Source organism: Maylandia zebra, unplaced genomic scaffold (assembly GCF_041146795.1).
Source record: "Maylandia zebra isolate NMK-2024a unplaced genomic scaffold, Mzebra_GT3a scaffold03, whole genome shotgun sequence".
Taxonomy (NCBI): domain Eukaryota; kingdom Metazoa; phylum Chordata; class Actinopteri; order Cichliformes; family Cichlidae; genus Maylandia; species Maylandia zebra.
In genome coordinates this window covers 286,842-309,739 of record NW_027490033.1, presented here as the reverse complement: position 1 = coordinate 309,739, position 22,898 = coordinate 286,842, and the positions used below count along the sequence as shown (strand labels likewise).

The 22,898-nt window shown below is 40.9% G+C and overlaps 2 protein-coding genes across 5 annotated transcripts in view; both read left to right on the top strand.

Moving 5' to 3' along the window:
- The window catches only part of LOC112432436 (protein NLRC3), a 3,307,575-nt gene that overhangs the window by 3,071,702 nt on the left and 212,975 nt on the right, over positions 1-22,898 (top strand). The gene's annotated exons all lie outside the window — the stretch shown is intronic.
- LOC143415791 (dynein axonemal heavy chain 5-like) lies at positions 6,840-8,505 on the top strand. The gene is made up of 4 exons (XM_076881201.1): positions 6,840-7,001; positions 7,127-7,225; positions 7,934-8,120; positions 8,336-8,505. The coding sequence occupies exons 1-4, from the start codon at positions 6,840-6,842 to the stop codon at positions 8,503-8,505; spliced, it is 618 nt and encodes a 205-aa protein (XP_076737316.1).

Here is a 22,898-nt window from a genome sequence, read left to right as displayed (position 1 = left end):
GGACCTCCAGCGCACCTTTAGCGAACAAAGAAAAGCACAAATGAAAACAGGAATAAAATAAAATCTTTTGAACAAGTGTCTATTTGTGAATCACTGTATTATTTCATTTATTTGTTTCTGTTTATTTATGTTTTGAACTATCATAATATTTTCTCCAAACTTCTGATGATAGTAGAATTTGGATTTGAATCCAAAATATGACTATCCAATAAAACCAGTAAATGTGTATTTGTATCAGACATCATTTGGGTTCATTGCAATTTCAGAACAAATTCTTATTATTAGTAGTAGTAGCAGTATAAACCTCTATTACAAATGTATTCTTTACCTGTCATTATAAATTTGCCATTGTATTGATTTGATTTATAAATTAAGCCAAATAAATTATTAATTTTACAACTGAGAGTCCTATGTGTATGTTTTGCCACCATCATGGCTCTCGTCAATGAACTATTTTTAGACATGCTGTAACTGTCATGTGCTCAAACGACTTTCTGTAAACACAATGAAGATTTCTATCCTTCCTGGTAAACTATTTGTGAAGTTTCAAGAACTTTGCTCCTCTGAAAAAGCATCACTCAGAGGAATGTTGGCAGTGACTCAGAGAGACGATCAGACATGTAGAGCACCATAAACTCAGTGACTGAAGGGTCACACATTCAGCTTTGGATTCACTGTAAAATGTGAAGCTGGAGATGATTTCATTCACCAGCAACAGCAGACAGCTGAATGGAAAAGTTCAAAGGTTTAAAACCACAACATTTGGAAATCCGGAGGATGTCATTTAATGTTGTGTCAGAGATAATTCCCCCCAAGTTATTAGTGAATATTTCATAATAGAAATGACCAGGTTTCCCTATTGACAAGGGTGTCATATTTGATACATGGGTTTTTGAGATCCTAACCTACTTATATGTTTTGTTTTGTTTTTTGCAGTTATTTAATTTTTTTATATGACTGTCCTTGATTATTTTACTATCTTGTGTATTTTAAAATTTAAAAAAACTGACAGTGTAAGAGTCAAGGCAGGGATTACTGTCATAGCGCTTTGAAATTATTTAAACTAAGAAGGAAGGATCATAGTAAAATACACGTTTAGAAGTTGAAATGTTGAAATGTAAATCTGTAAGTAACAATTTGTAATACCTTTATTATATTATCTTCTACATTTCCAGTTAAGATTTAAAGCTCGGCTTAAATTTTGTCAGATTTATTTTTAACGTAAGTGACCTCTCGGGGGATTTTAAGGGTTCCAAGGAAGACAAGTAACTTGCTTAAACTGACATAATTATTGCATGTTTGCCGGAGTCAGCAAGCTGAAGAAAAATTTGGATCTTACTGGAATCAGATCAGAGACATAACATCAGAAGTGGTGGGGAGGTTGGGAAATTCAGGAGGCAGGAGGATAAAAACAAGCTCAGACATATCTGACGTTCAGTTCAAAGAACTCAATAAAACAGAAAAACTCTTTGATGCAGTTCTTGGAAGCAAACGTGGGATGGTTTTCATCAGCAGGCAGGTTTCTTTCAAAATGAAACTACAGTTCAGATCAGACTCAGATCCATCTGTTCAGTCACTTTCTACTGCTTTATTCAATTCAGGGTTGTGGTGGAGCTGGAGCCTGTCCCAGTTTCACAGGACGAGATGCAGGGGACACACCCTGAACAGGTTGCCAGTCTGCCACAGGGCCAACAAAGAGAGACAGAGTCCTGCAGGAATGTGGGTTACTCGGTTTTGCCAAGAGAAAAGTATAGAATAGCTTGCCAGTCAGCAATTAACATATAACCACTCCAAGGTTCACCCAGTGCTATTTGAATAAATTTGCGCCAGAGGCTTTACAAAGCATTTCAAACAAACACCATACCATATGGTTACAAAGCATTTCAAACAAACACCGTACCATATGGTTACAAAGCATTTCAAACAAACACCGTACCATATGCACAAAAATGCTAAAAGTTGAGTAAAAGTTAAGAGAAGGATATTGTAGGGGAGACCGGGGATAGTTGTAACGTGGGTCAGTTGTAACACTTCCAATTTCTCCAATCAGGGCTAAGTTTCAAATGATGTGACTCATCCTGTGCATGCCCAACTCAGTTCTGCTATCACATGTGAAAAATCAGCACATTTTGTCAAACACAGACAATTTAACACGAAAAAAAGTAATTTGTATGCCAAAAAGTAAGTTTTTCTACTTTATTTCAATTTCTAATAGCATTATCTGCTTTGCAGTTAAACTCATCAAACTTAAATTATGTTATTTGTATGTCTATGGGGATATATTCTGTGTAGGTCTTTAGTGCTAATGTTTTAGCCGTTGGCTGTAATGTTAGCTAGTTCATGGCTATAGGAGTCTGGGTCAGTTGTAACAGCAACAGTCTGGGTTAGTTGTAACAATAATGCAGATGTTACAACTTACCACACTTTTACTTTAACTTATATTAAACAAGTTGGGGCAACGACATCAGCAGAGAGAGGTTCACTGGTCACATTTCTATATGCGGTTAATGCCATTGGCAACACAATTACTTCACTGTTTGTGTTCCCACACATGCATTATGCAGACCTCTGCATCAGAGATGGACCAGTAGGAAGTACTGGTAGTGGAAATAAATCAGGATGGGTGCAAGAAACAGATTTCCTCATCTTTCTGAAGCACTTTGCAAACCACACCAAGGTAAGCCATGATAAAAAGTAATGGAATTGCGATGCTGGTGAACAACTACATTTTTTCAGCTTCATTGTTATGTTCAAAATTGGTGCAAGAGTTGTAGGTTATAATGCCCACTGAGCCAATGAGGCCAAACTCAAGGAAGACCAACCAAAATTAATGAAATATTCAGTTGCAGAAAATTCCATAATTTGTCTTTTTTGGGGGGTTGGAATATGTTCAAAGGTTAGATTTCTGCATTCTGTCACACACACACACAGCTACATAAATGGCTCTAAGTGCATTCATGTGTTGAATAAACAAAGATTACATGTTAATGTTTTGTTAGTACCCTTATTTCATTGTGTTACATTTTACCCCAGGATATGTTACAACTAACCCAGACTATGGGGTTAATTGTAACATTTCACTTCCTTTTTTTTTTTTTGTCCCGTTTGGATCTTTAGCCATCAGAATTGTTGTCTTAAGGCCAAGAAAGATGCCAAGCGGATTTATTTTACCAAGTGGATCATCATAGCCTTGCCATATTGGTCCATTTGATTGACCTTTATTATAATTATGAATTTATTTTATTTTCAGTTGCTACAAACGGGACAGACATGACTGGGGGACAGGACAGGGAGAAAGAATGAAAGAAAGAGAGGGAGAGAAAGAAAACCAAAGGGGAGAAGAGACGGTGAGAAGGGGGGGAAGAAAGAAAAAACATAAACAAAAAAAAAAACACCAACAAAAAAAAAACAAAACACCTGGGTCACCTGTATGGAGAAAAAAAACAGAAGAGAAAGCAAACAACAAAGAACAACATAATAAAAAAAACAGCACCATCACAATAAACTAGCTAGTAGTAGATATCAGTAGATACTAAATAATAAACGATATTGTGCAGCACGCAAGATAGACAGCGCACAATGTGCTTTGAGGCAGCAGCCAAGAAAGCTGTAGTCTGCGTCTGTGAACACCCGTGTGTACACCTGTGTGCATACCTGTGTGGATCAGCATGCTTGCATTCCAAAGGTTTCTCCATGTAATGATCTGCTAGGGAGTGTGGGGAGCCACAGCCCTGTCCTCCAGGGCATGAAGCAGGTATGGAGGAGATCAAAACTCCAGACATCCAGAGGCCCCCAGAACACAAGAGACCAAGGAAGACCAACAGAGGGGCCGCCGCGCCACTGTCCCAGTTTGATCACATTTCAATGACTGACACATGAAGGTCTAACCGCTCTTCATAATCTGCTGTCCTGTTTGTTGCACCGTACTTTGTATTCATATCTTTTAATATCTGCCTTTCTCCCAGAGTCTGTCCTCCCGTCAGTCTTCCTTTGTGGACGCATCAAACTCAGCTGTGGCTCAGAGGAAACTCTTCCTCACTACGGGGAACTCTGAGGTTGGCTTCAGCTTTTTGTGTTTAGTTAATGTGAGAATCACAGAAAAATGCTGATATGAGTGGAAGCTTCTGCTGGGAAATTGGCAAAGAGCAGATTATTGAACAGCGAGGCAGACAGTTCATTTCAGTGATGCCAGTTTATTAGAAACGAGGACTGTGGGGCTGCTGGAAGTCAGGACGGCCGTTCTCTGGATAAACCTGACAGCTGAGGTGGAGAGCAGGATTTATCCACAGACAGCTTCTTCCAAGCAAATGTCCTGAACACACCTGAGCTGAGGGTTACACAGAAACGTGTCTTAAAGCACGAGCCTGGATCAGACTCGAGGACTCAGAGCTCAGGTGTGTGACGTCACATTGATCCACCTCTCGGGGTTTTTGTGTTCTGATGTATCTGATTTCTCTTTAAGCTCCAAACAATACCGAGCCTACGATTCATCATCGTCCTGCTCAGAGATGATGAGCCTGAGCGTGTTTGTGTTTCCATGGATCAAACTGTGCTGCTTTGTTTGGTTAACGAGGTGATTAAAGTCTTTGAGCAAACACTGGATGACTGACAGCTGCAGGCTGAACATCAGGAGGTCGAGAGGCCAAAGTCTGAGGAGCTCAAAGCTCCACAAACACTTATTCACAGAAAAAAGGACTACAAACATGGAGGAGCAGCAATCAGAACATGAGCTAAAGGCTACATGCTAATAACATTTCCCCTGGATGTGGTTTTAACAGGATCATGAATGATGAAGTATTTAAAGTCAGTTCCAGCCTGAGTCGGTGCCGTGCTGGCAGCTCTGATATGCAGAAACGTTCAAACATGGGACAGGAATAAAAACACTCCTGTGACGTCAGAGTTTATGAATGATGACAAACTGTTGCTTGTTTTTAGAAACTTTGTTGATGCTTAAAATGATCAGGAAATAAAAGCTGAATAGATCCACTTCAAACAGGAGAAGCTTTCCAGTTTGCATCAGCTGGGAAACTCGCTCATATCCAGTGTTGGGCAAGTTACTTTCAAATAGTCATTCAAAATTAATTAAGTCATTAATTATAGTTACTAATTACTTCTTCAAAAAGTAACTTAGTTAGTAACTGAGTGACAAGGTTCTAGATGTAATTAATTACTAGGAAAAGTAACTATTGTGTAACTTTAAAAATACCCTCTGGGCTCCAGGGTATAATCGGCCATTGTGACTCCTTTTGTCAGGGTCCTGGGTCGCAGCGTTTTGTGTTTCCTTTTGGTTTCATCTTGTGTTTGGTGTTTATTCTGATTTTGTTTTAGTTCTTAGGGTTTGGTTCTTATGTTTAGTGCTTCCGTGTTTTATCAGCCCTGCCTGTGTCTGTCCTCTGTGCTCTGTTCGTGTCCTTGTGTTGTAAAACAGTCTGTGTGTTTCCTGTTTTACTTTGAAGGTTTGTGTCTCGTCTTGTGGTTCAGCTGTGCTCCCCTCCTGTGTGTCATCCCCTCATTACCTCGTGTGTATTTATAGTGTGTGTCTGCCTGTGTTGCTTGTGGCGTCGTCTGCATTACTCTGTGTGTCTCCGTGTCCATCGGTGTTTCTCCACGTCTCTCTGCCTTCTTCGTGTCATCTCTGTGTTTCCCTGCTGCCCTCATGTTTTCTGCTTTGTCTGTTAGTTTGTCCCAGTTTAGGTTGATGTTCGCTTCTTCCCTCACCTTTGTTATTTTCACTGTAAATAAATCTCCACCGCCGTCTGCATCTTGGTCCTCATTCACTCCACCACACGACTGCTGCCCCAGCCGTGACAGCTTTTTATGTTTCCTCTACATTTACCTTTAAAAATTATTTACTTTGCCGTGTTTGGTATCATTCTTTTCAGCAATACCTCACGTGTCTGAATCTGCAGTTATGTTTTCATTTTGACAAACTGTATTAACACAATTGATCTAAAATCAGACAGAAAACAAAAAAGTTATATTTTTTACTGTAACAACCACGAACATGTTTAACGAATCATTTTTATAACTTTAAATGTAAATATAAATTTGAAAATTATACACACAAGTTTTGCAAACAACAAAGTTATTTGCAGCCATTTACCTTTTACCCTTTTTTTAATAACCATTAAACTATTTCCAGAACAATCAGCTGTTCTGCATTCAATAAGACGCCACACGAATTATTTGTGCGACTCCAAAATAATAATTAGTGTCCAGTATAAAGGAGAAGATCACAGCCTGATACCTGCAGGTCTGACAGCAGCTCATAAGCAGAGAGTGCTCGCTGCTGTCCTTAGACACTAAACATGAAACTATTGAGGAACAAACACGCGTATATATTGTTTATCATGACTCTGGTTTTACTGGCCTATCAACACAGTTTATAAACTGGTATATGTCACCTTGTTGCTTTGTCTGTAAGTGGTCATGTGATTGTCTTACCACAACTCCTTTATTCTTCCTCAGGCAAACAGCAGCACTCATGCGATTGTTTTGCCCCCTGAGCTCCAGCTGTTGTGCCAAAAAGTGATGGTCTGTCTGCGGGAGCGCACAGCTGCTTAAAGCTGCAGCGCCCAGATTACTTACAGCTACTTCCTGCAGCTGATATAAGCTGCTGTAAGCTGAACACAGCTTCAACCGTCTGTTTGTTGAAAAATAGTAACGGACCGCCCCACATTTTCTTGTTAGTAATTGTAACGGCGTTGTAACGATAGGAATAGTAATTAGATTACTCTTTACTGAAAAAGTAGTGCCGTTACTCCCATTACTGGTAACGAGCAGCCTGCAGAGCTCTCCAACCACCCCGTCTTTAAAGCCCATGAAAGGTTTTCCTTTGCATGGTGAACTTTGGTGACAGAGTGCAGAGGAAGTGCTCTGTCTGCGTCACGTTAAAGGAATCTGAACTCCATCACGTTCTGTATTTCCAGCCTTTACTGGGGAAATGTCTGTTCTTCCTGAGAACCACTGAGAAGGCCATAACCACCGCTAACGTGCAGCAGGTCAGTAACTGGTCTGGGTCACCTCCTCACCTGCACATTTAACAAACCGCACAGACCTCATTGGTTGACTGTGACGTGGATGCAGCCAATCATTCTGATCTTCTCGTGCAACCTGATGTTTCCAGGAAGTGAACTTTGGCGTGTTGGACTGCGGCGGCGGCGTCCTGAACAGTCTGGAAACTCTGCTGACTCACATCATGTTACCTGCTCTCAGGTCGCAGCAGGTAAAACACCTCCATCCATTCAGGCTTTCACTGAGCACAAAAAGGGAGATGTTTTAAGCTTCCAGTGATCACATGACGCCATATATGAAGACTTTGTTGATGGTGGGAAGGAAGAACTCTCTTTAAACAGGAAGAGACTGAAAGCAAAGAAAGGGGCAGGGAGGGGCAGCCATGAGGGGTCAATCCTGTGAAGAGAAGCCAGTGTAAGAGAAATCTGCTCTCTCTTTCTAGTCCCTGTCAGGACTCTTGCTGCAGCATTTTGGATCAGCTGAAGGCTTTTCAGGGAGTTTTTTGGACTTCCTGATAATAATGAATTACAGTCGTCCAGCCTGGAAGTAATAAATGCATGAACTAGTTTTTCAGCGTCACTCTGAGACAGGATATTTCTAACTTTAGAGATGTTGCACAAATGGAAGAACGCAGTCTTACATGTTTGTTTAATATGTGTGTTGAAGGACATGTGCTGGTCAAACATGACTCCAAGGTTCCTCACAGTGTTACTGGAGGCCACACCTTGGGCTCATCTGTACCTGCTGGTTTCTCTTTGTGGGCTTTGACTGTAGAGCAGCTGTTACATAATGATCCATGAAAAGTCTTATTTGTGTGCAGTGCTCCTCCTGATGCTTTTGGCTGTGAATGAGGTAAAAAGTGAAACAGGAAAACACATTAACCTTTGTTGTTATTGCTGACCTTTGACCCTGTGCCCAGTCGTGGGGCTCTGTGCAGGACGGCGCCTCGTGTCCACACGTCCGGTCCTTCCTGTCCTCGGTGGATCAGTTTGTCAGTAATCTGAGCTCAGCCCGACTGAACATGGAGAGAAAGTTGCAGCTGCAGCACGTGGAGCTTCCTGACGCCATCAGCCAGCTGAGCAGCCCTGCAGACTACAGAGCAGCAGGTATGAAGCTCAAGCTGTTCACATCTCACACAAACAATAAGACTGTTGGAAATACAGGAAACATCATTTAAAGCTTTAAAAATCAACTCTCAGGTAAATCAAACCAGTTTATCTGTGGAAGCTAAAGGAAGCATCTGACCTGAGACGATGGCTTCTTTGAAATAATGAGTCCGTGTTCACGCGTGTTTAGAGGAACTCGTGTGTTTCGCTCTCAGCCAATAACAGTGAGCTGGTGGAGCGTCTGGAGGAGGTGTCGACCCTGTGGACCAATCAAATCAAGCAGGTGCTGACGGAGAGCGAGCAGATGAGGAAAGAGGCCGACGACGTCGGGCCGTCGGCCGAGCTGGAGCGCTGGAAGAGCCGCACGGTGACCTTCAACAGGTAGACGCGTCCTCTCAGCTGGATCTCCTGCAGCGTCAGCATTTACAGGTTTCACTTTAAACTCAGTTTATCAAACATGATCTGACGTCTGTGGACAGAAGCTCCTCAGACCTGGAACACTTTAGTCTCCACTCTGAGACTTCAGGACAAAACCACTTTTACACAATATAACTTTCTGTTCTTTCTCTTTCTGCTCTTTAAAGTTGAAATGTTCCAAAATATTCATGTTTGTTTGTTTGTAGAATAGTTTTTAACCCTTTCATGCATGAATTATGACGACATCAATCAGGATTTATTCTTTAGTATTTTTATTCATCTTTAGGGATGAAAACAGATTTTTGAACTTCATTTTTTTAAACATGTATTTTTCCATCTTGGTTTGAAGAAATGTTTTGTGCACTTACACTGGCTGACCAGTAGGTGGCAGGTATGGCACGACACATCAGAGTCCAATGTAGAGTTTATGTGCAAGTACAACATCAACACTGACACGAATACAAGCAAACAGCCTTTGAACTCTGTGTGTGTGTGTGTGTGTGTGTGTGTGTGTGTGTGTGTGTGTGTGTGTGTGTGTGTGTGTGTGTGTGTGTGTGTGTGTGTCAGGCCGGTGCTGCTGCAGTGAATCTCTGACTGCTGTAATCTGAATGCGGCGTATCAGCGAAGCTTCCACAGCGTCAGAGACAAACTGAGAGGAAACCTGAGAACAGACAGTTTGACTTCAGGTGATCAGTAACTGACTCTGAGTCAGAGCGTGTCAGCAGCGTCACGCTAACCTTTACACACGTGTGTGCGTGTTTTCAGTGAGAACTACATCTTCGGGAAGTTTGACTCTTTCTGCCGCCGTCTGGAGAAGATGGCTGACATGGCGTCCACTCTGGAGAGCCTGGCTGCTCTGCAGAGCATGAAGGTGGATGATTGTCAGATTAGAAACAAGTGACTCCATCAGATATTCATCAATGCACAATAATAATTATAATAAGACATTTATAATATAAAAATGGTCGAATTAAAGTCGATGCAAAGCTACAGTGATGAATGGACATTTGTAATGATTTTGTATAAATGTATTTCCTCCTTTTATTATTTATTAATCGTGTCAAAAGTCTATTTTCCAGAAATGAGACGGATTCAAACTGAGCTCAGGTGTGTTTCAGGTGGAGGGCGTGGAGAAGATCTGTGTTCGCTACCAGACCATCGTCTCCACGACTGAGTCCAAGACCTGTGACGTCCTGGATCAGCGCAAACTGGAGGAGATTTCAAGGGGAAACAATAGAATCAGATAAACAGAATAACATACGAGACAAAATAGAAAAATACTATATCTGTCATTTATGACAATAATCATTGAATTATACTTTGAATCTCAGCGTTTACGTGAATCCTAGTTCGGTCTTCACAGTATTGGCCAACAATAACAATGATTGATTGGATCATTACTCACATTTCTTTTTTAAAATCAGCTGAGAAAAGATCTCATTTCAGTTTTTCATCAGAGGTGAAGGTCACCGACTGCCAGACAGTCACAGGACTTACAAAGATACAGAAGACTTGATTTTCAGTCTCATGTGCATCCCTGTGCTCTGCTGCCAAAACTGAATCTGGATTTATTTGAAAATTCTGAAATGATTCTGATCATTCTCCACTTTTATTATTATGGTCTGTGTGTCAGATTGGGCCTGAATATTCTTCCAGATATGCTTCCTGACAGAAACCTTCTTCTGTTCTTAATCCTGTGTTTGTGGAGCAGCTTTGTGCTTTCAGTGTCTGTAAAAGTGTGTTAAGAAAACCAAAAAGGCTCCACAGTGTGTTTGTGCTTTGGTGTTTTAATGGTTTCTTCTTCTTTGTAATAATAGAAAAGCTGGTGCTCAGAGGAAGAGGGCGGCTTTACTTGGTGTCAGTGACAGAAATGAAAAGAAGCTGAACTGAGTGAGAAGGACGATGAAGGAAACATCTGTGCTGTGTCTGCTCTGTAAGGAGAATCTCTGTGTTTCTTTGAATTCTTGCACTTTGACTGTCGGCTCTCCTGATAACTGATGATGGAGGAGAAGACATGAAAACAAAACAGCTGAATAGAAACTACTGACTCTGCAGGACCCGTTGTCCTCAGTCACCATGTTGACCTCAAAAGGTCTCGATCACAAATGTGGTGTTACAGATGTCACCAATTACAAGCCAAATGTTGTGTATTACAAATGTATTATTATCATGTAATTGTAAGTTTGTATGCTGTCTTATCATCACATCCTAAAATAAGAGCTCTTTAACACCTCAGCAGAGATCAGGTGCTGTTGTTCTTTTGAACACTTCACCTTTTAAAAGACTGAAAATGATAAGAAATGAGAGGCAGAGTGAAGAGAAGGGGCTCGACACACATCCTTGGGGAGCCTGTGTTCAGTGTTCTTGTGCTGGAGGTGTTGCTGCCGACCTGTCTGCTGTCTTCCTCTCAGGACATCCAGCAGCCAGTGACACAGCGAGGTGCTGATGCCCAGCAGATCCAGTTTGTGAATGAGTTGCTGGGGAAAGATGGTGTTGAACGCTGAAGTCTGTGAACATCATTCTAACGTATGAGTGTCCAGATGTGTGAGGGCTGAATAAGAGGGCAGTTGAAATCGCATCATCGGTCGAGCGGTTTGAGCGGTATGTGACTGACATGGATCCAGGTTGGAGGGAAGTTTTGATTTGATGCATGACTAACTGTTCAAAGCTCTTCATAATGATGGAGGTGAGTGGGACCGGACAGTCGTCCTTCATGCAGGAGGGACACGACTACTTCAGCACAGGAATGATGGTGGAGAGTTTGAGGCTTGTGAGAACAACAGCCTGACTCAGTGAAGGATTAAAGATGTCTGTGAAGTATGATTGGACTACAAATGTTCCAACCAACGTTCATCAGTCCTATAAATGAGATGGTGACATTCACACAGGTCACTTTTTGATGGGCGGAGCAATGTAATCATGCACTGACTGATTTTACACGTTTGGTTTTTAAATGCTTTTCTTGTTTGTTTCACTACTAATATAGCTACTTTTGGATTATTTCTGTATTTATTTATGTGAGATGTTCTTTTTTTATTTTGTGTTTGTTATTTGGTCGAGTGTGTGAGACAGATAAAGACTGGAACGGCCTGTAAACACAGTTATAGTGGAAAAAAGAAGCCAGTTTCTCTGTTTCCCTCCCACTGTGGTGTTTTTGTTCTAAATTTGAATCAAATGTTTTGGGTTTTTCTGAACACAGACTGCTGCCTGTGCACTTGTGCCTTAATTAAAAAACAAATATTTGATGGAAGTTGAGTCTCTGAAGGCACACAGGTGTTTGTGCCAAGCAGGAGCTCTCTTTAAAGCACTTGTTGGTAAAAATGAATCCATTCAGTGTGACTGGACCTTCATGTTCTCTACCTGATCTCCCCTGATGGCTTTTTTTACCCATGTTACACTACAGTGCTATTGATCCGTATCATCCCCTTCCTGCTCAGCATGACCTCCATGACTGTTAGTAATAAAATGTGCGCACGGGAGCATCATCATCATCACAGTGGAGCTTCATCACAGCTTAATCTGTAGGAGTTGTGCGGGACTGTGGGTGTTCAGAGGATGTGAAATGGCACTGCCTCTATAATCTGAGCTTTGTCTTGGACTACAAGAGCTAATCTGCCCATGGGGCCTCTTAAAGCAACACAACAGTCTATTCATCCAAGGCTGCTACTAAACCAGATGCGCAGATGTGGCCATACATCATTCTCCATATGTGATCCTCTCGGGCACCTGCTTTAGGCACTTGTAGCATCAAATTAATCCCCCCCCCCCCCCCCCCCCCCTTTATGTGGTGTAAAGGGAAATAAGGGCACAAGAGAATGAGTGTAAACTATCAAAGGTGGACAGGAGGGCAAATGATGATGAATATCCACCGCGTCACTGCTTGGGAATCTAGTCAACAAGTCTTCGGCTTTCCAGTTCTCCTTTCTTCTGTTGTGTGTGTGCGCGTGTGTGCGTGCAGTTGTGTACCAGAGAGAGAGAGACCTGCTCCACAAGAAGGAGGGAGAGAGGAGCGAGAGAAAGAGGAAGGCTGCGTGTAGTTACATGCAAACTGCATCTGCATCTCTCTGAGACTGAGCTCAGTACTGCTGCTGTTAGAACACATGTTTTCAGAGCCGTTGCAGGGGGGATATGAACTTAAAAACAAAAACATGCTTGGACACTGCCAGCATCATGGACGGGTTTTTAAATCCCACACAGTTGCAAAGCAGAAGATGAAGCGTCGCCAAATATGTTTCCAAACCAACTTCCTTCCAAGCCAAACAAGAAAATATGATGTCCAAATCACGGACAAGCAGCATCCCACAGCTGTTTATGTTTTTAAACCGATTCTGCACAGAGAAGCATTTTTTGAAAACTGTATTGATTAGGGCTGTTCGATATAACGATATGTGTCGGATGACGATACAAAAACATCTATCGTTTCATTTTACGCTATCGTTTGTTTCGTGGTGTCGCAAAATAAACTGTTTACAGCAATAATTTTTCATGTTTTGATGGTCACTGTAGAGGCTATATTCATTTCTTAAAGTTCTCTCTTTCTCTTATATTTAATATAACCACACTACGGACGGACAAGCGCCTGTTTTTATGCGTTGTCGTTAGCAACAACGATGGTAAAACCATCGACTGTCCGCTTGTTTATTTTCCACATAAACCTTTCACAATAAAGCCATAAAGCCTGTTGAGACTTTTCAAAATAAACTGAATCACATGAAAGATGCAGAGTGTTTACGGATGAGAAGCAAAAACTAAAGCTTAGACTCAAACGTTAGAACAGGCTTGTCCCCGCAGCACGCCGTGTAATAAATACTCACAAAGAAAACGGCGGCCGTTACAACTTATGTCTAAAAATGTATCGTTTCAATTAAAACACTCGACTCCAGGTACACGACGCCCAGCTTGAAACACTTCACGCAAGTCGAGCTGCCCGAGATTCACAGAATTTACAGAAAATGTAAAATTTTTGCAGGAGCGATTCTAGGATCAGAGCTTTGGGGGGCTGAGCACCCAGAGAGCTGCCCAGCCAGCCAAGATACACTTTACTCGTCACAATGAGACTTCTTCCCCGTCTCTGTCGGTCCCTGCATCCTCCCTGTCCTCATGTTGTCTTCGTCTCCTTTATCAGTCATCATAATTTTACCATCTCTGTGCAAGTCTGCAAATTTCTTTATTAAATCAAAAGATTCTTAAATCCATCAAGTCTCTCTGTGCCTGGGTCCTCGTCACAAAACATGACATCACTGTTTTGTACTTTTTAACAATTTAATCCCACATTTGTGAAAAAAAAGCAAAACACTTTTTTGAAAAGTCTGTAACAAAACCATCAATTCTGATCAAGGTTATTTAAATGCTGCCAAAGAAGAATGGATTGGAATAAAAAAAATACATATCCTAACCTTAATTACTGGAGGAGAATAATGAATGATGCTCACAGTGAGAAAGAAGTAAACTGAGTGCATATTTTGGACAGAGATTCACTTTTAATGTGTTTGTATAATATAATACAGATACATAAAAAAATATAATTACATTAATAAATAAATAAATTATTACAAATAAATTATTACAAAATATTTAAAAAACGAATATAAAAATGGAGGCAACTTTGCCTGTGGTAGAATGTATACAATGCATGAAAAAATCTTTACTGCAGATACTAATTTTGTGTTTTTAGATTTATGAGTTTCATGCTTTCATAGTGGTGCTTGGGAGAGCTTGACATTTTTATCAGGTGGTCCACACTGTAAAAAGTGTGAAAAACACTGATAAGTGTGTGCTTCTGGAAAACATTTAAAGGTGCAGTACAGAATCTTTGAAACAAGCTTAAAACATTTGTAGAATATAAACAGAGCATCTGCTTCTCTTTACAGCTCCTCACTCCACCAGGGCTGTTTGGCTCTGATAGTGTGCAAATGTGATGCACGTACTGCGGCAGTCGTACAGACAACTGGACGGTCCAAAAGTTGGCCGACCTATTACTGGCTGAGGTTTTAGTAGAGTTGTGGCTGAACCACATAAAAATATATCATTAATTTTAATCTCCCCAATCAATGATAATGTTATGTTGGAATGTTGTTAAAGAGGGTCAAAATGTTTCAACCCAGTTTGTTTTGCAGATTCTGTTTAGCAGCTTTAATATAGGGAGAACACAACTTCCAGATATTGTGAGTAAAATCAGGTTTTTTCTCTTTGTCAGTTTAACAGTTTCTGTTGTGCCTGTCACTGTTCCCTGTCTGTTTTCTTACCTGGTTCTTCCTGACCTTGTACTTTCTCCTCACGTTCCCCTCTTTCCTCTCTCCCTCTTTCGACTGACAATCATACACAAATAGATTGTATTCAATCAGATGAAAAATTAAATTAATATGAAAAAATACTATTAAGATCACTAACAAAAAGTCCTCTCTCAGTCTACTTTCAACCAAAAGGCAAATAACCAAACCACACGAACATCTAATAAAAGATATAAACATTGAAACACTGATTCAACATTATTCTTGATTCACGGATCATTTGATCTTACACTTTTTCCTGAATGTGGCTCCTTTTTTTGAAAAAACTTCCTTATATCCATTATGAACCTGGCTGTCTCTCTGTACACACACACACACACACACACACACACACACACACACACACACACACACACACACCAGGAGTTATAAGGTTAATGGGCATTCAGTCAGTTAGCTAGTTAGCATCCATTTAAAACAGGACAGTGGTAACAACAGCAGGCTACGGACAATTATAAGTTTTAGATTTTAAATAGTCTGTATACATTTCAATGGGAGCAACAGGACGGTCAAATGTCGCTGATTTTACTACAGAGCAGGATGGATTGTAGGGTAGCAAACATCGTGGGAAAACACGCTTTCAACACTGCAGGTTACCTGGTGTAATGTTTTTCAGCTAAAAGAAACATGGCCTGACTCCTACCTAACTATATAAAGAGTAACTGAAGGTTAAATGCAGCCAATATGTCCTGTTTTAAGCCAGGCACTTACACCTCCGCTCTGCTGCGTCTCAGCCACCATCCTCTGGCAGAAAGGGCGCTAAAGCCAGAGCAGGGGAGAGCTGGAACAAACCACTTTAGGAGGGGGGGGAGGTTATCTATACTTTTGTTGTTAAAGTGTTACGTCTCAACCAAGTCTGTATGCTTTTTATATTTTTAGTAGTGTGTCACACAAACAGCAAATATTGTCAAAAAAGTAAGAAATCTTTGGGGGTGCTTTGATTCATTTTGGGGGGTGCTGAAGCACCCAGGCTAACTGGGAACATTCCCGCATCAATCAAGTCAAACTTCTGTTATTGAAGCTAGCCGCCCACAATGGTGGAGAGAAAAGTTGATTCTGAAAGCAGAGCCTTTCAGCGCCAGTGGGAGACTGAATATATGTTTACAGACATGCTGGTAAACCCATGTATCTTATTAGTGGAGCTAATGTGGCTGTAATTAAGGAATTTAATTTAAGACGGCACTTCGAGACAAAACGTCAGGATAACCTGAAAAACCTAAATGCAGAGCAGAAACTACAGAAAGTAGAAGAGCTAAAGAAGAATCTGACATTTCAGCAGACGTTTGTCACTGTGATAGATTGATTATTTGTTGAAGTTCATAATGGAGTAAAAGGTTGTGGTTAAAAGTTACCCAATATATTATTCAATTTATTTCAAATATGTAAATGTATAAACAAGGGTAAACGAAGTCCCATCAAAGAGATGTAATGTAACACAGGCTAAAATAGTTAAAAGAGTTCATGACTATGTTCAACCGGATAATAATCCTTAATGCGACTACAACCTGTGTAACATTCAATCTGTGATCTACTTGTTGAGCCTGGGGAATAATCCATGTGATTTAGTGATCACGATTGATTAGTTATGCCTGCCGTTGCCGGAAGGGGGAGCTCTGGCCACGAAGCAATGAAGCTGCTGAAGGAGAAGCATCGTGTCTGAGCGTCGTCATTGACTTATCCCCTTTTCAGCCCCTTTTCAGGGTGTAACATCACCAGAGCAAAATCACAAAGTGAAGCTGTTGTGAGAGCAAGTTTTATTGTAGCAGAGGAGCCAAATCAGCCCGATACCACTCTGAAGAGCTGCATGATGAAGCTGTGCGACGTCTTGTGTCCAAACAAAACGCAGATTTTTGCAAATGTGGGCCTGAGCAGAAATACGATTGCTGATCGGGTTTGTGAGATGGCCACTGATTTAAGAACACAGTTGTGTGAAAGAAGCAAAAACTTTATTGCTTGCTGTGGATGAAAGTACAGACATGATGGACATTGCACAGCTGGCCATCTTCATCCGTGGAGAGGAAATACTGAACATTAAATCGATGCACGGGACAACGACAGGGAAAGACATTTTTGAAAACGTATGTTAAAGTGTAACCGACATGAAACTGCCCTTGTGTGTGCTTTTTTTGCTTTTTCTGGGGGTTTTGGCAGCATGTTCATATTTCTAACTTGCATAATTTTGACAGGATATATTTTTATGAAGAGCAAAATATTTAAAGTTTATTTAATCTGGAATATTATTCCTGTCTGTTTTTATTCATATTTATGTTTAAAAAAACATTGTTTTAGTGTGTTCAATAAATGTTTATCTTGTTTGGCCCACGACCTAAAGTGTGCCTTGAGTTTTGGCCCCCTGTGCGATTGAGTTTGACGCCCCTGATCTAATCTGACTGAGCTGGAGCTGTTTTGCAAAGAAGAATGTGCAAAGATTTCAGTCTGTAGATGTGCAAAGCTGGTACAGACAGACCCTAAAAGACTGGCAGCTGGAACTGCAGCAAAAGCTGGTTCTACAAAGTATTGACTCAGGGGCTGAATAATTACACACACCCCACTTTGCAGTTATTTATTTGTACAAAATGTTTGGAATCATGTATGATTTTCGTTCCACTTCTCACGTGTGCACCACTTTGTGTTGGTCTTTCACGTGGAATTCCACTAACATTGATTCATGTTTGTGGCTGTAATGTGACAAAATGTGGAAAAGTTCATGGGGGCCGAATATTTTTGCAAGCCACTGTGTCACGATCCTGGGTCTTATGACCCAGTGTTTTGAGTTTTAGTTCTTTTGATGTTTATAGTGTATGTTTAAGCTTATTAGGTTTCCTATGTTCGTTTGCTTATTAGCTCCCCCTTGTGTTTTCAACCCCTGTGAAGTCTCCCTTGCCCTTCGTGTGTTTCATGTCTGTTGTCTTATGTTGTCATGTCTGCCTCTCGTGTTTCCTGTTTTATTTTGAAGAGATCTCGTGTTTTTATATTATGGATTATGTTTTGAGTCCTTTGTTGTACTGTTTCCTGTTTCCCTAGATTTCAGTTATGGTTATCATAGGTTTAGTTCTTTGGCTTTGTAATATGGCTTCCCTGTGTTCAATGTTGTGTCTACTGTGACCTCTTTATACCATGTTTCTGGTCCCTATGTTCTGTCTTCTCAGTTGCTGTTAAGTTTGCGTGTTTAGAGTTCAGTGTGTTTCCTGTTTTATTTTGAAGGTCCATGTCTCATGTGAGTGTTTCTAGTTTTGCTTCCCTTGTCTCGTCCAGCCTGATTACTCCCAGCTGTGCTCTCCTTCTGTGTCTCATTCCCTCGTTATCCCTCAGTGTATTTAAGCCCTGTGTTTCTCTTTGTCAGTGTCGTAGTCTCCCTCATGGCTGTGTTTCCCTGTGTGTCAGTTTATCCATGCCCCAGTTTAGTTTTGTTATATTTTTGTGCCATTCTGCAATAAAGCAGCTTTTTGAGTTTTATTCCTGCGTGGTGAGTTTTGCGTTTGGGTCCTTCTCTTGCCTGTACACAGCCGAAACATGACACACTGTATATTTGAGACGGGCAGTTCACAGTCAGCCTGACACCTGCTGGCAGTCAGGTGATGATGACGCAGACGAGCTTTAGTCTACATCAAACATCTGTGATACCAGATTATTAATAACATGTGCAAACAAGGAAATTATAAAAAATATGAGCAGTGATTGTAAAGAACAGTGTGTTTCAAAAAATGCAATTTTATCCCTTTGTCAACATACGAGGCTAACACACCAAAGTCCCCGAAACTTTCAGTTCTGCTCCATCTTTTTAGCACCAAATCACAAGAACAGTGACCTCAAAGCATTTTGTACTCGACTGAAATAGTTTACATTAATACAGAGGAAATGCTAACAATCACGGCTCCCTGTGAACAAGCACTTAGCAACAGTGTGAAGGAAAAACTCCCTTGTAACAGGAGGAAACCTCCAGCAGGTCCAAGCTCAGGGAGGCGCGGCCATCTGCTGGTGTATTGGTGGTAAAAGGAGGGAGAAAAGGAAAAGAAAGCACGGGGAGACGCCACAACACACAGACTAAAGGAAAGGGGGGACAAAATTCACTGGCAGTGCTGATATAGAAACATGTGGGCAGTGAAAACATTTCCAAGTTCTTGTATTTATTTTTAAATCCTTCTATTTTCTCACCCCACCTACCTGTCTGAGCTGCGTTACTCCTACTGATGAGAGGTCACATGAAGGTGCTTTTCAACTTGATAAATTACCCCAGACTTTTTCAATCAATAGGTAAGAGTGTGTTCACATGAAAGAGGCAGTGTTCCCATGTTTACGATTCTGACCAATCAGAAACAGACACAGGTCTATTGGCATCAGAGCCACTGATGGTGTGTGTGTGTCCATGACTCACACAGAAATCAAAGCGACGCCCAGACAAGAGGCCACCTTTCGCTGTCCGTGTCCCAGAGCTGCAGCCATCACCCTGCTGCAGTGGAGCAGACGTGGCCTGGATCCTCTGTTCTATCGTAACTTGTTTCAAAGACAGCAGCCTGAGTCCTTTGGAGACCGAGTGGAGTTGAAGGATGGAGACCTCACTTTGATTCTGAAGAACGTCATCATCAGCGATAACGGCACAAACAAGTGTCGGATTGTGTTCAGGAACAAAAACAGCACAGAGAGATCGTTCAGTGCTTCATCAACCTCACAGTGAGGCCTCGGGTGAGTTTGGATCATCCTACTACTGCTGTTACTGCAAAATATACAGAAAATGCAAAAAATCCTCTTGATTTTCTCATGTTAAATATTCCAGTTCTTTGATCTTTGGGCTGAAGGAAGAACAGCACTCGGTGTATAAATGCTCAATCAACAATCTCTTTATTCCAGACAAACACTTTGACCATAAACCATCCGGATGGGGAGATGAGCGCGGGAGGGTGTCCGCCTGATCTCCAAGTGTCTGAGCGTTTCTCACATTCTTATAGCTTCAGCCCCTCCAAGCTAAACATCCACATTCTTTCTCTCTCAGTGAGCCTGAGTTATGACCTCGGCTTCCTGTGCAGTATGTTCTGTTCTTTTCTAATCAGACAAATAAGGCCTTGATTCTCTGAAAACAGTATTTCTTATAACTCAGCAGTATCATGCATCATAAAACAATATCATTCATTCACCATAAATCAGCAGTATGATGTAATACAAATCAGTCTGATAAATCAAATAGTTATCACCTTCTTCTAAGTCTGGAGAATAATGCAAACTAAAACTACATAATAATTTCACAATCTTTTATTAGGGGTACAACGTGGCATAAGATAATATAATAATCTTACACTCATAGTTATGGAATTATAGAAATTTATAGTCTTGAGTAATAAACTGCAGCAATATTGATCTGACTCTAAGTTCTCATCACGAAACTCTTCTGATCATTTCATCTGAGCACACATTTGAGTGAAGTCTCACTTTAGACCACACAGATGTCAAAGTGAGGTCTGAACAAGACGTCACTCTTCAGTGTCGGGGACCCACAGATGCAGATATCACAGCATTAGAGTGGAGCAGACCCGAGCTCGAGTCAGACGGCTCTGTGTTCTTCCAAAGCCATCACTCAGATGAGAACTATCAGCACGAGTCCTTCAAATGCCGAGTGGAGCTGAGACGCTCATCCATGAAGGAGCGAGACGTTTCTGTGATTGTGAGGAACATCAGCATCAGCGATACAGGAAGATATGAATGTAAGATTACAGCCAACCACAGCATCTGTGGTGAGAGAGTCATCAAGGAGTTCAGGCACTCCATCAAGCTCACAGGCACAGACTCAGGTGAGATTCTAGAGTTGCAGGGCTTCCTCCAGAGCAGCTGTTAGAAACACAGCTGCATCTTCTTTCTCTCACACACAGAAAAGAGTGAGACAGAGTGAGGCATCAGGGAGTTTAATTACCAGCTTTAAGACAAATGAATGAGAGTGCTGAATGATAGCACTCATGAGTGGTGCAGCATGCTTTAATTACTACCCACTAGTGAATGTGTCAGCAGCTGAAACTGTATTAATGGTGATTTAAAGAAACGAGTCCCAGTGTGTAGACCAGGCAAGCTGCTTCACTTGTAACACACTGGCAGAAACCCCAAGTCAGTTAGGATGACTACCTGAACATTTGAATGTTTCCACTGGTCACTGAGGTGGTACGTTACAGGGATCCAGTCTGTTCATTTACAGGACTCTACTAGAGCTGCTTTGCATGACTCACAGTTGAAATAATGCTTCTTTGTCTGATGCAGGGCCTTGGTTCACCCCATCAGTCGTGCAGGGGGTCGTCTGCTCTGCAAAAGTGCACTTTAATGTAAACTGTGCAGCAGTGCTGCAAACTAATCCAGACGAAATAAAAGCACAATGTCAGGAGCTACTGCAGTTCAGCATCAAACGTAGGCCAAATCAATCATTAATATGATTTTCATGATCATCTTGTTTGTCTTAATGTTCTTATGATTCAAAGAAACATCCAGCAGCTGTGAGATCGGCTGTACTGATTTAAAATGAAGTGTGTACGGCCCCAAAGCCTCTGAATGAGCTGCAGATGTGTTTCAAACTCCTGTAACAAAAGCAAACATGTCTGCATACCGGCTAACTTTGTCCACACACTGTTTCTGCTCTGCAGGTTTCACAGATGAAGATGCAAATAGTGGAGGATACGGGGATGGAGGAGATTGGGTTGGACTTTCATTAATATTTTGTCTGTTAGTTTGGGCTGTTTGTTGTTCCTGCTGCTTCCGCTGTCGTCATAATTACCTGCAAGGAACTAAAGCCATTATAGCAGCATCCTCCTGAAAACAACATCTGCTCTGCTTTTCCACAAGAATGAAGATGCAGAGGTCTGGCTTTAGGATCTGAGCTCAGATAACATCTGGAGTTTAAAGCATCATTTTAATCTTCTTCTGCACAAAATGGCTCAGTCGAGTGCTGCCAACTCCAAGAGGTTTTCGGAGGATCGGGTGATGGAGATCTATAAAGTAGGAGTAACATTATATAGCTACTATGTCAAAATTCTATAGTATGGTATATGATATGGCACAGCCCTGCTGTAAAGATCAAATGTGTGACAGTGAAAGGTGCTGCAAAGAAGTCGGGAGAGAAATGCTGCAGAAAAGTCTCTTTAGCAAACAACGAGCAAACATAAAGCCCGTCCAAATGAGGATCTGTTTCTAAATGTTTGGTCCCCTTTGATTTCTTTATTTGCCAAATGATCTGTCCCAACTGTTGAGGGGGGGGGAGCTGCTTCTAAGATGTCCTCAGGTAAATATGGAGTGAGTGTAAAGCACAACAGTTCACTCTTGTAGTTTATCTTTTTTTCTAAATCTGTGAGTAAATATTTATTTTCTCTTTTCCTTTCTTTTTTGTTTCTTTGTTTGTTTCTCTCTTCTTTCAGTCCCCCCACCCCCAATATGTGTATTTGCACAGGTATATCCCATATGGAAAAGAAATAGTAAAAACATATATGATTTACTCATGAAAGTGGTCACTTTCTCATTACTTTCATATATTTTTTAGTAAGTATATAAAACATACAAGTTTCATTATATAATTTTTCAAGGGATCTTATATGTGCTTTCACTCCTGTATGCTTTTCATACAAGTTTCATACAAGACAGATAAAAACGTTATAAGATTTCTATATATCTTTTCCATATGGGATAATGACTTCAATGTATTTCCTTTGGGTTTTTTTTTCTCTTGTTTGTCTGCTTTGTTATGTTTTAATGCTTTTCCTGATAATGAATAAAAACTGTTAAAAGCCTAAAATCTTATTGGCGACTTATAAAGCACTGAATAGACAGGTCCCAGGGTGTCTGTCAGACCTACTGCAGCCTTATATGCCCCCTACAGCTCTTAGATCACCAAGGTCGAGGCTGGTTCTTAGAGGTGATCGTGCATTTACTCACTGGCTTTTAATACTACATGAGAGTTATTTACTCATTTTTTATTACCTATTTAGCATTGATGTTAATTGATATTGCTATTTTATTGTGTAATTTGTATGTTTGTACAGCACCATTGTTGTAATTAAAAGTGCCAAATAAATAAATAAATAAAATAAACAACGTTCTGCACATT

Excerpts from the sequence above, each read along its gene's own strand:
- LOC143415791 (XM_076881201.1), top strand. The coding sequence starts at position 6,840 with ATGGTGAACTTTGGTGACAGAGTGCAGAGGAAGTGCTCTGTCTGCGTC. Across the intron at positions 7,226-7,933 it reads CTGCTCTCAGGTCGCAGCAG|TCGTGGGGCTCTGTGCAGGA; the intron begins GTAAAACACCTC and ends CCCTGTGCCCAG. Across the intron at positions 8,121-8,335 it reads TGCAGACTACAGAGCAGCAG|CCAATAACAGTGAGCTGGTG; the intron begins GTATGAAGCTCA and ends TTTCGCTCTCAG.